The following is a 14,623-nucleotide window of genomic DNA, read 5'->3' on the forward strand; positions in this document are numbered from 1 at the left end:
CAAATGGAAGACATATGAAAGTTGTTGTAATCTCTAAAATAGTTTCTTAAAAAACACAAGTGATGACTTGAAGAGGGGCTTTTGTGGTACCAATTTACCAATATATGATCCTATGGTGCTGCTAAAAATTGCATGTGCTCTGTTACTTCATACTTCTTTAGTATTATTTATATTAACTCTACTTAAAATGAATTCATTTTATAATTAAATACATACATCACTGAAAATGAATCACAAAATGAAATGTATCAATTTTTAAGAAAGAATTCTGTAGATAAGTGTTTAAATTAGAATTCTGGATGGGAAAAAATACTTAGTTCTCATTAGTACTATTTACTACAGAAGTAAAGCATGACAGATTCTTTCTGTCCTCAGCAGTGATGTGGTTCACTCTGCACAGTCAGCTGAGATAGACAGAAAAAGTTGCTTAACTAGAAGTGCCAAAAGTAATAGCAATTTTTTGGCTCTTGTAAGCAAGCGCTGCATTTAACAGGAAGGTCATTTTGTTTCACTGGAAGGTGATGTTTACATCAGCGATGTCATGTTTCAAACTTTTCAACAGTAACAATGGTATAACCCTTAAGACAAAGACATAATCCACAATTGAGATAAACAACAATGCAGCATGGGTATGCCATACTATTCATGGTGAACAAACTCTTGTAATATACACAGCTACAATGAAAATATGAAACTTAGAGTTAAAGTTCTTAAAACCTATACTCGGGAATATCTAACAATGTAAAAACTTCAGACTTTCCAGTGTGAAACGGACAAAACAATGTAGCTATTCTGGGATGCTACTGTGCTTCAGCTGGTACCTTTAACTTAAGTTTTAGTGATTCTGGTCTCATGGCAAGCTTAGACCTAACATGACAGACAATGAACATGCTGAATAGCCTCAGCTTTGAGTGATTTCCTCTGCAGTCACATGGTTCAGTTACTCCATAAAGTTCATAAAAAGAGGCTCTCATAGACAGAAATTATCTCAATGGTAACTATCCCATCATTTCAGTTTGCTACCTGTACACATGTATTCTTTACCGAGGATGAGGGTGGAATCTTCTCCTCTGGTCTGGATGTCCCAATTCATATTCTCTACCTGGAATGAGCAGGAGAGGAATTAAATATTTTTAATTAACATTAAAGCAGGAAAACAAGAGCTTATTCAGATAGTCTGCAAGAAAAATTAGTTTATACTTATTTTGAAAAAAGAGCATGTTCCTCTCCAGTTGGTGCGTAATTATGGCTAGTACTTTGAGATGTTGGAGGATAAAGTCTATGGTGGCATTGCTCTTTTCAAAGCTTTTGGGCCACTGTAACTTTTAAATCTAGTCCAATTAATGGGCTGGGACAGTGAATCACAGAGGTCATACACCGTGTTGGTAGATCAGACCGTGCGAATTTAGGGAAGGAAAATACACTATTTAGAACCAGACATAAGCTATATTAACAAACATTTTCATACAGGTTTAAGTATGCCTGTGTACAATATTGCTTTAGTTATAGATTCCTACAAGCAAAGTAGTACTCAAACTGTAAATGAAAACTTTTTTTCAGCCCTAAAGTTCTAGAAACTCCTACCTACGTTACAGTTCTATCAAAATCCTATTAATCAGAAACATGCTTGAACACAGAGTACGCGACATGAGTGTGGAAGCCTTGGTTAAATACCTAGCAAATGAAAACTTGCTACAGACTGAGATCCTTCACTATAGTTGTCCTGTGTTCAGCTACATGGCTTACGGTGTGCTAAGACTGAAGTGAATGTACCCTTTTGATGCAATTACGTTCCATGAAGAAATGGGACCCTGAATAATTCCCTTTTGCCTTGGACAAATGAGTTTCCCTTGAGTAAGACACACTTCCAACAATTCTATTTTTGCCCTATCTTTCCTTGACATTCATTTTTCCTTTCCTCCGAAAAACTGTTTTCAATATTCCATAAAAGCTTTTCTCTAAGACTTTGTTTTTAAAGAAAAAGAAATCACTTTTGAAAAAGTGGTATTTTCTAAGTTGAATTCTTTAAAAACCAAAAGCTACCCACTTCCCTTTTTCTCTTCTTTTGCAATAGAGAGACAGAAGAAAACCAAAGCAAAGGTGGATGGAAACAAAGCAAGAAAAACTATTTTTTTGGAGAGAACATTATTTTCTTAAGTAGAATATACAGTTGACGCTCAAATCCAACAACTTCTAAATGCAAGTATGAAATTGTCAAAACGCTTCACTATTTCCCCATCTCACTGTTTACGATTCTGGTGGAAGATAGATAACTGGTAGCTGAAATTATCATCCATTACTTCTAGCTCCCTGACAGCTCTTATTCATTATGTCCTCCCCCCCCCCCCCCGGGTCCACCATACAGAGAGTTCTGATGTTTCCCTTATCACCAGCAGAAATTCTATATTCTTGCCAATACCTTTCACTATTTCTAATGTATTAGTGCATCCTTGATTTCAACCATTCATGTAGCTGTTACAACCAGTCCCACAGACACTCTCTTCCCTATCTCCTCATCTTCAGCTCACTTTTCAGACAGGTTTTAAAATACTAGTATGAGAACCATTGTCCAAATCACTGAAATTTTAAAATATAGCTATAAAAGTATATAAGACAATGCATAGATAAGGTTAGACTAGTTTTTTATTATTTTTTTTCCCCGCTATCTTTTGTAGGTAGATTTAGATCTAGGTAGTAATTTGTATGCTATGACAAAGAATTTCAGTGTTTATCAGCTGAACTGCTAAAGAGAGTGACAAAGACACATGATACTCAACAGTGATTTCCATAGTTCTTAGTGCTTAGTTTATTTTTAGCTATTTGTAGAATAAGATAACAATGTGATTTAAAGCAATGTCTTAGTGGTCCTAACTGCTAATTAATGAAGCGTTGTCTACCACTAGGCTATATGGCATGTGGTGCGGTGTTTCAGCCACAAACCTAGAATCCATAAAGTCATGCTTTATTACAGACATCTATGCTACCTCGGGCAAGACTTTTAAACTCAAAGTACACTGATTACAAAGTGCTGCAATGCAAAGTTTTATATCTCAGTAACAGAAGCCTAACCTTAGCTTTAAATTAGATACCTACAATCTGTTTAACAAGCATTGGAATGGACGGACATTCAGAATGGGATACACAAAAGTGTGCTAAATAGGAAGTCTTTTAAATTAACAAACAAGAAACATTAAGGGAAATTCTACCTCCCTGTGAGGCTTAGATGTCCTGCTCTGAGTTACATGCATGCACTCTCCATTTGTGACACACAGTCAGAAATTTATGAAGAGAACTTAAAATAAGTAACACAAAAAAGGCAAAACCAAACCAAACAAACCCAAAACCAAAACAAAAGCAACCCCCCGAAAACTCAAAACACCCACAGCTGAATTGCCTTCTCTGAAAATACAGATAGAGGATGAGATGTTAATTACAACAGATCCGTGATTAGTATTCACCACAAAATGAGGGATGCCTAAGTTGAATTCTTGTTCTGCCTTAGGGGATTCAAACCATCACCTCGGAGAAATACCAGTGCTTTTTAGGTTTATGCTTTCTGAGTGGAGACACCCTTTTCTCCACTGTTGAAGTTGAGACATTGTCAAGGAATTCTTAAACATTAACTGGTAAGAGAGAGCAAAGGCTGCCTAATCATTAGGTACACTCCGGACACTGAAAATATGGATCCTGTGGTTACTGTTTCATTATTTTTTAATGCATTTAATCCAATGATTTATTTATAATATGCAACAGCAGGAACCATAACAGTATACCACGGGAAGGTATATAAAGGATGGGATAGCTAGATATCAGTAATATTGCTAGGAAGGTTTATCACGTAAGCTATCATGGAACACAAAATTGCTACTTTTTTATTCTCTTTTCTCTCTCTTTGGTGAGACACATACATACAGCAGAGACAACAGCTACCTAATGAAGCAACCCAAATACCTGTCAATATTAGCAACTTAAGGAAAAAGAAACTTTGTCAAAATGAGACATCTTGGCAGATCAGTCTAAAAGGAGCTCTAAAACATTGCAGGGCTCTTTTGTAAGGACAGATATATTTTTCCAATAAATCTATTTTACTTATAACAGAGGCAATTTAACTGCACTTATGGGATCATGTTTTAAGAGCGTCCTGAGGGTAGTAAATAAGTTCAGTGTAGAAAAAGCCAAGATGTTTTAATAATGCTACTGAAACACATTTATAACACAGTTCAGCACAGTTACTGTGGAACATACTTTGTGGAATACATCTACTCATAAGATCTCTGGAGCTGGTCAGAGTTGACCTGATCTGGGAATAGCAGGCTTCTTGAGATGGTCATAGAAGCAATGACCAGTTTTGGTTCTGCTCACGGTCAGCATACACATTCTGTTATTTTAGCTTTACATTTTACATACACGATCAAACAATCTTATCTGTAAGTCAAATGATAGTACGTCACTCTCAACCATACAACAATGGCATCTTAAACACATTAAAGACTTTACTGTGTTTATTCATTATTTATCTTCCCTAATCACATCATCAGTCTTCTTCGAAAACCTCACTTGGAAACATAGAAGAAATTTAGGCTCTGCAGACTTAATAAAATAATTGATCTTTCTTAGGCATTTCTCTTCCTTTTGCTTATCTTCTTTCATCTACATGTATATGCTTTAACTCATAATAACGAGGAAGTAAAACTGAATTATGTCAGCTCAACAGCATTATCTATAGTGATGTTGCATTGAAATGTTTGTTCTGTTCAAGAAGCGACATTGGTGAATGACTTAAGATTAATGCCAAGACAAGACAGAACTTGCACTTGTACTACTTAGGCAATGATCAGGAAGCTGAGACCTTGATCTAGAAAACCACTTAAGAATGTATTTAACTTTTACTCATATGCTTAAGTTTTTTGTTGAAGTATGAATTACGATCTGCAGCTAAAGACTTCAGACAGACATTTCTGTGCAGCTGTGCCAGTTTGTTTTAGAACTATTACAATTTTAAACACAGTTCAGCTGAGACCAGGCATGGAAAGTTTAAATACCACATGAAAGCTTTTTTCCCCAGAATACTGTGGATAAAAGATGACCACTCCAGATTATACTGCTACACTCTACCTCACCTTGCAGAGTTAGTTTTTGCTAATGGTAGTACACAACTATAACTGATACAAGTTTTGTTACTGACTGCTGTAGCCACATGGTAATTGCATACATACAAATGCAAACTGCATATAGACACAGAGCTGTTATATTGTTGATAGAAACAATTCCAAATACACACATGTGCACACATTTTTCACCTTGTTGTTGAGGATTTCTCCATTGGAATCCTCTCATCTGGTTATGATATGGAGGAACAAAATAACTTCTGCGTGTTTGTTGGAACCTGGGATTAAATTCTCTTTGTTGTGTTCCTGAAAAACAGTATTTATGAAGCCACTCTGACTGTATATAAGATTAAACGAAGGAAAAGAGAGACAGTGCAGTCTTTTTTGGCAAACAACATTTCCTAGTTTTATGCCAAAATACTTACGCACAATTACGATTTTTCCAAACTAAAGTCAGCCTAATAAGCATGGTTCTTGTCCTTATTTCCATCTATGCACATCATGATTACAAGCTGTTAACAAGCATATTTAGAAACCAGATCAAAATTTTATGACATAGATTTGGAGACTGCAGTCATTAAAACAAAACAGAAATCTCTGTCCAAATTGGAATCACAAATCATAATTAAAATGGTTAAGTACAGCTCTCAAGCAATAGCAGATGCTAACAAGGTCTGGTGTCATAAATCACCAACAGATACCCTTAGTTTTGAATGTCCAGCACCAGTATGGTGTAGTACCACATCAGAAGTATTGCCGTCACATAATGCAAAGTACCGAACTAGCAGAGAATCTTTATGTCTGTTGTAATTTGCTCAAGGAATTTTGAAGGGGTAATTTTTATCCTCACAGAAATTATAATTGATCAGGTATTAAGCAGGGAATAAACATAATACCAGCACAAACATCAAGATTCAGTGTGAATTATTTTGGAGCCTTAAAAGCCTCGGAGCTGATCTGTGAATGATGCTAAAAACCTTTTAGACGGTTTTTTTTTCCCTGAAAGTCAGGCAGATCAGGTGGGGAAAACAAATGTCTTTAGTAAACCAAACCATAAAGCGGGGGGGGGGATGGGGGCAGGGAAAGCAAGGTCTTAGGCAAAAAAAAAGCCATTCTCCAGGTTGCCCAAAAGCTTTCTTATATTTTGAACGGTATCAGTCAGTCCAATAAGGAGTACTCTCTCTTCAGTGCCTCACTCAGACCTTCAACTATCAAAGTTAAAATAGCTCCCCTGAGGGAAAGGAACAAAAAACTGAGTCATCTAACTCCTCCTATAAAAATAACTTTAGTCACTGAGTGAGTAGCAGTGATGTTTCTGTCAGTGAATTATATTTTTATTTACTGCATCTATCTCACTAACTATGTAGCTAGATGGAAATATTATTCTATCCAAACCTGGGTAATCAAATTCACATAAATTCCTAAAAACAGGAAATATTTTCTTAGATCTCTTCTTTGGTTTCTTGGAGGAAAGACCTTACAATTTACTTAGCTTGATGGGCTGCCTATGTAAATGCTGCTGCTGTTGAAGGGTAATTGAGTTTATCAATATATAGACTTTATTGAGAAAATTAACAAAATGCCAACCTGTGACAAATCCACTCCCTCTTGGTCTGCTCTGTATTGTTCTTTTCCTGGCTGTGCAAGCCTTGCAAATGAAAGACTTCAGATTCTGGAAGGGTGTATACAAAGACTCCTGCAAACAACAGGGTTAAAAATCAATGACCGTCCTGCTTTTCTCTCTTCAGGTGTAGCACAAATCAATCACATATACCACAAGTAATAGGGGAGAGGATTACAGGATAACGTAAAAATCCAATAGGTGGCAAGACCATAGCAACTAGAGAGGTCTCCTAAAATTAGAGGTAGTGTCTGAATCCCTAAACCCTCCTGCGAACTTTCCTAGTATATTTTTTGAGCTAGCAAACCTCCTTATAGAGCCTATAGCAAAACCCACAGATTTTTTTTTTTTTTCCCCCACACAAACTGAGTACAGTCTGTGAAGAACACCCACTAATGGGAAAAACCTTTCATTGTATTCTTGGGAGAATAAATTCAGAATGTGTTTATGAAGGTTTGATGAAAGGCATGATCAGAAAAGGACAAAACACATCACTTATGCTGACCTCATTAGGTAATTTGGTTTTAATTTAAAAAAAATTGATCATGAACACACTCATTAGTGAGAAGCACAATAAAAAGGCTAATAAAGTGATAATATCATTGCCTCACTGCTTTATGAGACTATTACATCCAATCTTCTGTGTGGATAAACAAACTAATATGATTACCGTTACGAAAAACAGAGAACTAGCATAACATGAGCTTAGCACATTTTTTTTTAAAAAAGCAAGATGGTTCTATTTTTGGTTCTTATCAGAAGCTTTCCATTTTTTATCTTTAACAGCTGCTAGGCCACAAAGAGCTGAGCTACACAAAAACTTGCCCACAAATACATCAACTGCATTTGATTTATACATTTTCTTCTTTTGGTACAAGAATCTGTGGCAAGCAAACCCTAAAATGTTTAAAATTTCTGGTATACATTTAAATATTTAACCAAGATTGTATTTCTACTGTAATTTTCATAAAGCTATTAACTATATTTAAGCCCATCATAATCAAAACAACACCGATTCCAAGATCTCCTGAACTCCCTAAAGTAATGTAACTGTCCAGATCATAGAGAAGGGACCGTAGGAGTTAGGAGACAAGAACTGCACACCAAAATGAGTAACTTTTTCTTATTACATATCTCTTCCATAACAAAACATCCCATGTAGAAAAACTTTTTTCTGAATACAGCGCTGTCACTATCATCAGATTAGATTCATGGTGCTCAAGGGCAGATTGTTAACAAACAAGCGCTGAAAGATCTTGGCTTCCAGCAGTACATTAAGCTCTGTCAGGAACCAAGTACCAGTTTTATTTATTGAAGTTGAACTTATAATACTAGGAAAAACCAATCACACATGCTTGTTGCCTTGCCAGTGTCCCCAGCTAAACTGGCACCTCTTGGCAATTCTCCCAAACACAAATTCTTGCCTCAAACTGATAAGCTGGAAAGTTATTTTATTAGTCTGGGAGCTATCTCTGCCATATATGTACCATAAAATTGTATCTAAAAAAGAAAAATATATTTAAACTACTCTAAAAATTCACAGGGCTAGACTATTTTTCCTCACAACGGAACAGTTTATCTGGGGTTTGTTTAAAATAGAGTATCAGGCTTTTAAAAACCCTACCCTAGACACCTTAGTTGATCAAGCAAATTTCCAACTGTTCTAGGGATCTAAGCATCTTCCTTCATCTTCCCTCTGAGACAGGTTAAAATATAACTTTAACCTGACCACATCAAAATCTTGAAATGTTATCTAAAGCATACGACCTCACACATCTAAAAATACCTCTCAGCTAATATAAATTTTGTATAGATTTAGATACATTTTGTAAAAGTTATTCACTAACCTGAATTCTACCCAAATGGAAAAGAAATTATCAATTTCACATAGATCTGTATAGTTTTACATTTTCCCATTTATTCTTTAGACCCTCTATTGTTCTGCAACAGTCCTACATAAAAAACCAGATGAACCACTGGCCCAATCCAAAATCTACTGAAATCAACAGACCAATTAATGGGAACCACAGGATTTGGATAGAGGCTATAGTACTAATCATATGATTGATTCCATATGGAAAGGATTATCTCTCCTCCTCCATGCTGAAAACACATACATTTCACCCACCCACACACGTTCCACTCATCTCTCCAGATCAGGATGGTATGTAATTGGACACAAAATCAGGAAAGAAAACTCATTATACAATGACTGGTATTGAATGCATGAGATTAAAATCATTCAAAACTGAAAACATTTTTCTCTGTAATCACTTTTATTTATTTTAACCTCAAGTGATAAATGTAACAGCAGGTAAAAACATTTCAAAGGTAAAATTTTCCAAAGTAATTAAACGATACAGGATTTTCAGTTCCACATTGAAAAGGGACACATTAATCGAAGGTAGATAGGTCTAGCTAGCTACCTAGATCTACCCAAGCATACCTTCACATATTCTGTGCTGGTGGGACATGAGCCAGGTCTGGCCCAAGGCTTCACCAGTGCATTAATACAGCCTTGCACCCAGTCCAGCAGACCCTTCCCCTGAGCCTGGACACGATGGCACCCTAATGCACCAGATACAGCCCATACCCAGCCAAGACTCTGCTGATATCTCCCTGCCCTTGCCTGGGCAGACATGTTTTAAGTCATACTGTTTTTTTAGTAACATAGCATGCAAATTGTACAAATCCCCAGCTTCTGAAAAGTGGGACTGAGAAGTAAATAAGTACTTAGAGGTACAGGAAGGCACTTGGTGAGAGTCTAAAAAAATACCTAGATATATACCTTTCTCTGATTTCCAGTTCCTCTTTGAATTCTCCAAACCTTCACCTCAAACTTTAGGTTCCTTAATACCTTTAAAAATACCAGTCTTAAACACTTTAAAAATTATACCCAGTATGCTTATTTAAAGACATTCTTAATATGTTGCCTAAAATCTTACAGGAATCTTAGTATTAGAAAATCATTACAGGCCTTTTCATTTTTTGAACCTGACAACCATTTTGACACTTCCTTGTATTATTTTCTGAGTAATGAAAACAAAAATAAAGGCAAAATTACAGCTTCCTTCATAGTCTCCATATTTCTACCTTCTTAGTCTTTCGGTGGAGAGGATGAAAAAGGAGTAAGGAAGAGAGGAAAAATACAAAGCAAGGGGATCAGTGTAAATGTGAGTATTAAAACAACAAACTAACAGTGACAGGTACATTTTTCAAAGAATACAGAACTGTCTAAGAGGATGCGATCACTCACATTGCCTTCCAAAAGCTCTTCCAAAGAGCAACCTTGGTGAGACCGCTGGTATTTTTCTTGAAAAAGTTTTCCATCAAACACTTTCCAAGGCATCAAATCTTCCATTCTGAACGGAAAGCCACAGGCACTATTGGCCATGAGCAAAGTTGTAAGGCCTCGAACAAAGACAGCGCCAAGATGTACACCTCTGGAGTCCACTTGTGCAAGCTGTTAACAGACACACACAGAGAAAAAAAGGTATGCCTCACAAATGAGGAAATATAAGCAATCTTACCATCACATATAACAATGCGAACAGCAGAGCAAATGATAAACAGTCCCAAAGTTGTGACAATGATGGCCCTCTACTGCACAGCAGAATTCATTAAAGGATTCTGCATCTAGTTTTATTCAATAAAGTTAAAGAAGTGAAGTTCGTTTTAACAAATACAGCATCTCACTCAAGTTTTTAAGACAGATACATTCAAAATGAAAATGGAAGGACAAAATAAATGGCTATTCTCCATAGTATTTCTCAAGCATTAGCAGTTTTCCAGAAAGAATTCTGTTAGTGGAATGCAAAACATGAACTGGGAGTATTAAATGATGTGTACAGTGATCCGTTGACCTTCCAGTTTGATCAATCAGGAAGTGTTACAGCACTTAGAGATCATTTCAATTATAAGATCCGACAGAAAAAGTTTAATTATTTCACTTCAACATGGATGTCTCCAGAAGAAATACTGGAATGGTATGACAACATCCAGAAAATGCAAAATGAGAAACTCAACAAGACAATTAAAACTCACAGCCAAAATAAACTTAATGGGTGAATTTAACATCCTGTTGTGGCAGAGCACAGCAAACTATAAAAGCCTTGAATCCAATATGGGGAAAACTGTGATTTTAAGTATTGTGTAAACAGTACAAAGCTTCTCAGTGGGGAATGCCTTTTCCACAGTCTGTACCAAAGCAGTCTGTCAGGACCAGGAGGGATTGGTAACAGAATCAATACTGTAATCCGTGGCAGCTGTTGTACCTTTCCAGTACAGTTTTCCTTACACTATAAGCTATACCAGGGACGGAACAGCATCCAAAACAGTCCAGAACAGAAAGGACAAAAATGTGGCTCAAATTTGTCTTAGCACTAGCTCTTGGAGAGCTGTGAATTGTCTGAAATGCAATGGAAAGCATTGGCCTATTACTACTAACAATAACAACATTTTATATCTTGAAAGATCCCCAAAAGACTTAAAGGCAAGCACATACACCATCAGTGCCCTATTTAAAAAAAAAAAAAAAAGACAAGTAATAGAAGACTATATGAAGTGTTGTACTAATGGATCAGACCTTTTTCCTCCCTAAGGTCCACATAACAAAACCAGGAACCCTTCCTAGCAACAGAGCTACAAAGCTTCTTCCAAAAGAGACAAACACAATAAATCATTTGGAGAATATAGCTAGAACCTGGTCAAGGGCTTAGGTTTTCTCTATTATTATGCAATGAGCTGCAATCTGTTGCATAATTTGACAACATGAAACTGGCTCCTGCAATAGGGTTCCCCCTAACCACAGACAAGGGGCAGCAGGGTTCTGTTAAGCCAACTTGGAGATACGAGGTGTACTTCCACTGGCTGTTTTTTCTACAGTGCAAAAGCAAGAGAGGACCTAGAGATGATGATGCAGGCAAAAGATACCAGGCAGGGTGGTTCAGAGCCCTCTGGGAAGAACTTCTGCGTCTAGTGATTCCTGGAAAGGCATCAAGCTGGCCATCAGGGCACGGACCCAACACAACACTCAGTACTTGCCATTCGCCCAATACAGACAACTGAAAACACCCACTGGCATCCAGACAAATGCAGACAACACAAGCTAATCTGAGCAGTCATTTAGAAAATGAAAGGCCCGTCCTTTTCTGACTGTCACACTTCATCCTTGAGTAAGGGAGACCACCTTCTCCCCTCTCTTTAAAACAGAAGTATTTTCAGTATGGGATCAGGCTATTGAGTTTCAGGAAGTTATTGCTTCCAGATGTAAGCTATCATTTTGCCAGCTGAGATGAGTAACTACATGCACACTTATAACTCTCTTGCTCTGGCAAGTAAAGCAGTTTTTTTGCAAACCATTTAACAATGCTGAAAGGTATCTGAAAGAGGAATGCGGTTTAAGTGAACCAGTATTATTTGTACTAAAGTAGACTGTAAGAGTGCACACAGCCAGTTATCATCTTGCAGCTGAGAGATTCTTATATTGCACTAATCAGATTCTTTCTGATCATCTGATCAAATCTTAAGACCTGCTAAGGAAATGACTCCACATCATTACAAGCTTTAAAATGGAATCTGCTTGGTTTGTGATCACAACATACAACTTCATGAGCGGGAAGTACAAACAGTAAGAACTGCTGGGAATCCTCAGAACTCCCCCTTTTTTTTTTGGTAAACTAATCCAGCTAGGGAATTCTTTCAAAATTTATGTACCCTGGTCTTGTTCTCAGTGCAACAATAAATTGAATTTAGAGCACTTTGACAAGTGGTAAAGTTTTGCTCTTAAGCTATAAAGAAAATGGACATGTCAAGCTGCAACTAGTAGTAGAGGCCAAGAGTGACAGTAGCACACCAACCAGCTGAATCAAATTTGGCCAAATTTATATCAATATGATTTATACCACCAATAGTCTCTTTATTATAGATCAGTACAAAACCAGACTGAAATTGCCTGTCATACAAATCAGTATCTTCTGTCACTGAATTATCAACAAGTACTGATAACATCCAAAGATTTAGTTGCTGAAAACAAATTTCATGAAGAATAATGAAAACAAGTATTTAAGCTGCTGAAAAGAAAAGAGTAAACGTTGTCATCTGCAGCAAGCAACTTCCTATCTTCTAATTTAACGGCTGAGTACTATATGGCTATTAATTCATACCTTTTTGTCATTTAAAGACATAGATGCTTTTACCGTCCTTTTTAATCCCACTGGTACCAAGAATGTAAAACAGCTGTTAGAACAGATTACTAATACTATATGTGGATGCTGGATGCCATCTGGGCCATAAATCTTAAAATAAAGCTTTTATATCTTTATTTTATTCTGAAAACTCTAAGCATAGATCCAATACAAACATGATTAACCCAACTTTCTTCAGTGAGACATTATTCAAGTTAGTGCAAAACAAACGCATACATATTTGCAGAACAAGTGTCTAAATGAGAATTTGAAAAATTTTGCTTTTGATAACGATACACAAAATAGTAAAATACAGAAGAGGACTTTGATACTAATTGTTACTTCTGCCTAAGTGAGTATGAAGATTGGGCCACCAATACAACCCTAGCTGTGCTCTTTTCAACGACACTTGAGATATACTGGTTAAAAAGATAAATCAATGTTGCTGGTGGCAGGTTTTACAGGTAGAAGACTTCACTGTCTAGGGATATCAATCCAGAACCTTCCTAAAGCACTAAAGTATCGGGGAGGGGGGTGTGTGGATATCAGGTAAGGCTTGTTTTTTCAATGGAAACCAAAATTGGCAAGATCAAGGCAAGAACTATCAACAGTGATTTCTTTATTTTAATAAGATAGGAAATACATCCACTAAAGGGTAGTTTCTATTTTCCATGTCTGCCAATGAAAAACAAAGAAAATGAAAGCACAGTGAGTCTATAACAATGAGCCTGTGCACGTGGCAAACCACAGACTTGCTTTGCCATGGGAATGCTCACAACTGCTTGGTGTCTGCAATGCAAAGACGTCACGATGAGAAGTGGAAAATTCCAAAAGAAAAGAAGGCTTGCCTTCCAGGGCATTACACCCTAGAGATTACTTCTTATTGGAAATGGTCTCTGTTCTTTTTCCTATTTTTATAAACTCAGGACCCCAGTGAATCATGTGAGATACACCCCTGTGATCCCGCCGCCGCTACTCCTACCGCCAGCTGATGACATTTGTGTGTGAGAGCCCGGGAGTGCGTGAGAACGGCTCCTCCTGGACCAGCTGTCTGCTCCGTGCCCCTGCTGCTGCTCCTACCAACAGCAGCTCCGCAGCCCCTCAGCGTTTGGGGAAAAAGATTACTTTTCCTATTTGCCAACATTAACTGATGACTCAGAAAGAGAACTCAAAAGTTCACAGTCCTCTAGTATCACTGCAGCAGACGTTACTGATATCGTGCTTAGAAGGCCTGAGCTGAACCGGGTAAGTCCAGTTGAAAAGAGTGAGACAAGTGCCACAGCACTCACATCACTAATGTATAATGTTTTTTCCTAACAATTTGAAAAATGTCTTTGTTAGAAGAGCTGTTATCATAGACTTATCTCATATCATGCCTCTTTTCTGCTCTAGAAACACAGAGCCTGTGGACCACAAGTTCAGAAGAGTGAGACAAGTGCCACAGCACTCACATCACTAATGTATAATGTTTTTTCCTAACAATTTGAAAAATGTCTTTGTTAGAAGAGCTGTTATCATAGACTTATCTCATATCATGCCTCTTTTCTGCTCTAGAAACACAGAGCTTTAGCCTGTGGACCACAAGTTCAGGCTGATCTCTGTGCTCGTGTGCATCCTCACCGACCACAGGAAGAGGCTTTGCAAGAAGGAAAGAGTTTGCTCACAGGAGCAGTTTGCAAATCTAGACCCTGAGACTGTATTTCCTGCTG

At 37.2% G+C, this 14,623-nt stretch overlaps 1 protein-coding gene across 1 annotated transcript in view; it reads right to left on the minus strand.

Moving 5' to 3' along the window:
* Window positions 1-1,044: 1,044 nt before the first annotated feature.
* Window positions 1,045-14,623, minus strand: part of FAM120B (family with sequence similarity 120B) — a gene marked incomplete at its 3' end in the record, with an annotated part of 47,728 nt that continues 34,149 nt past the window's right edge. The window contains exons 6-9 of the mRNA XM_009695484.1: window positions 9,986-10,192; window positions 6,696-6,804; window positions 5,301-5,414; window positions 1,045-1,102 (exon numbers count right to left, since the gene is read on the minus strand). Coding sequence (XP_009693786.1) covers window positions 1,045-1,102; window positions 5,301-5,414; window positions 6,696-6,804; window positions 9,986-10,192 — 488 coding nt within the window. The remainder of the gene's footprint in view (window positions 1,103-5,300; window positions 5,415-6,695; window positions 6,805-9,985; window positions 10,193-14,623) is intronic.

Source organism: Cariama cristata, unplaced genomic scaffold (assembly GCF_000690535.1).
Source record: "Cariama cristata isolate BGI_N322 unplaced genomic scaffold, ASM69053v1 scaffold20, whole genome shotgun sequence".
Taxonomy (NCBI): domain Eukaryota; kingdom Metazoa; phylum Chordata; class Aves; order Cariamiformes; family Cariamidae; genus Cariama; species Cariama cristata.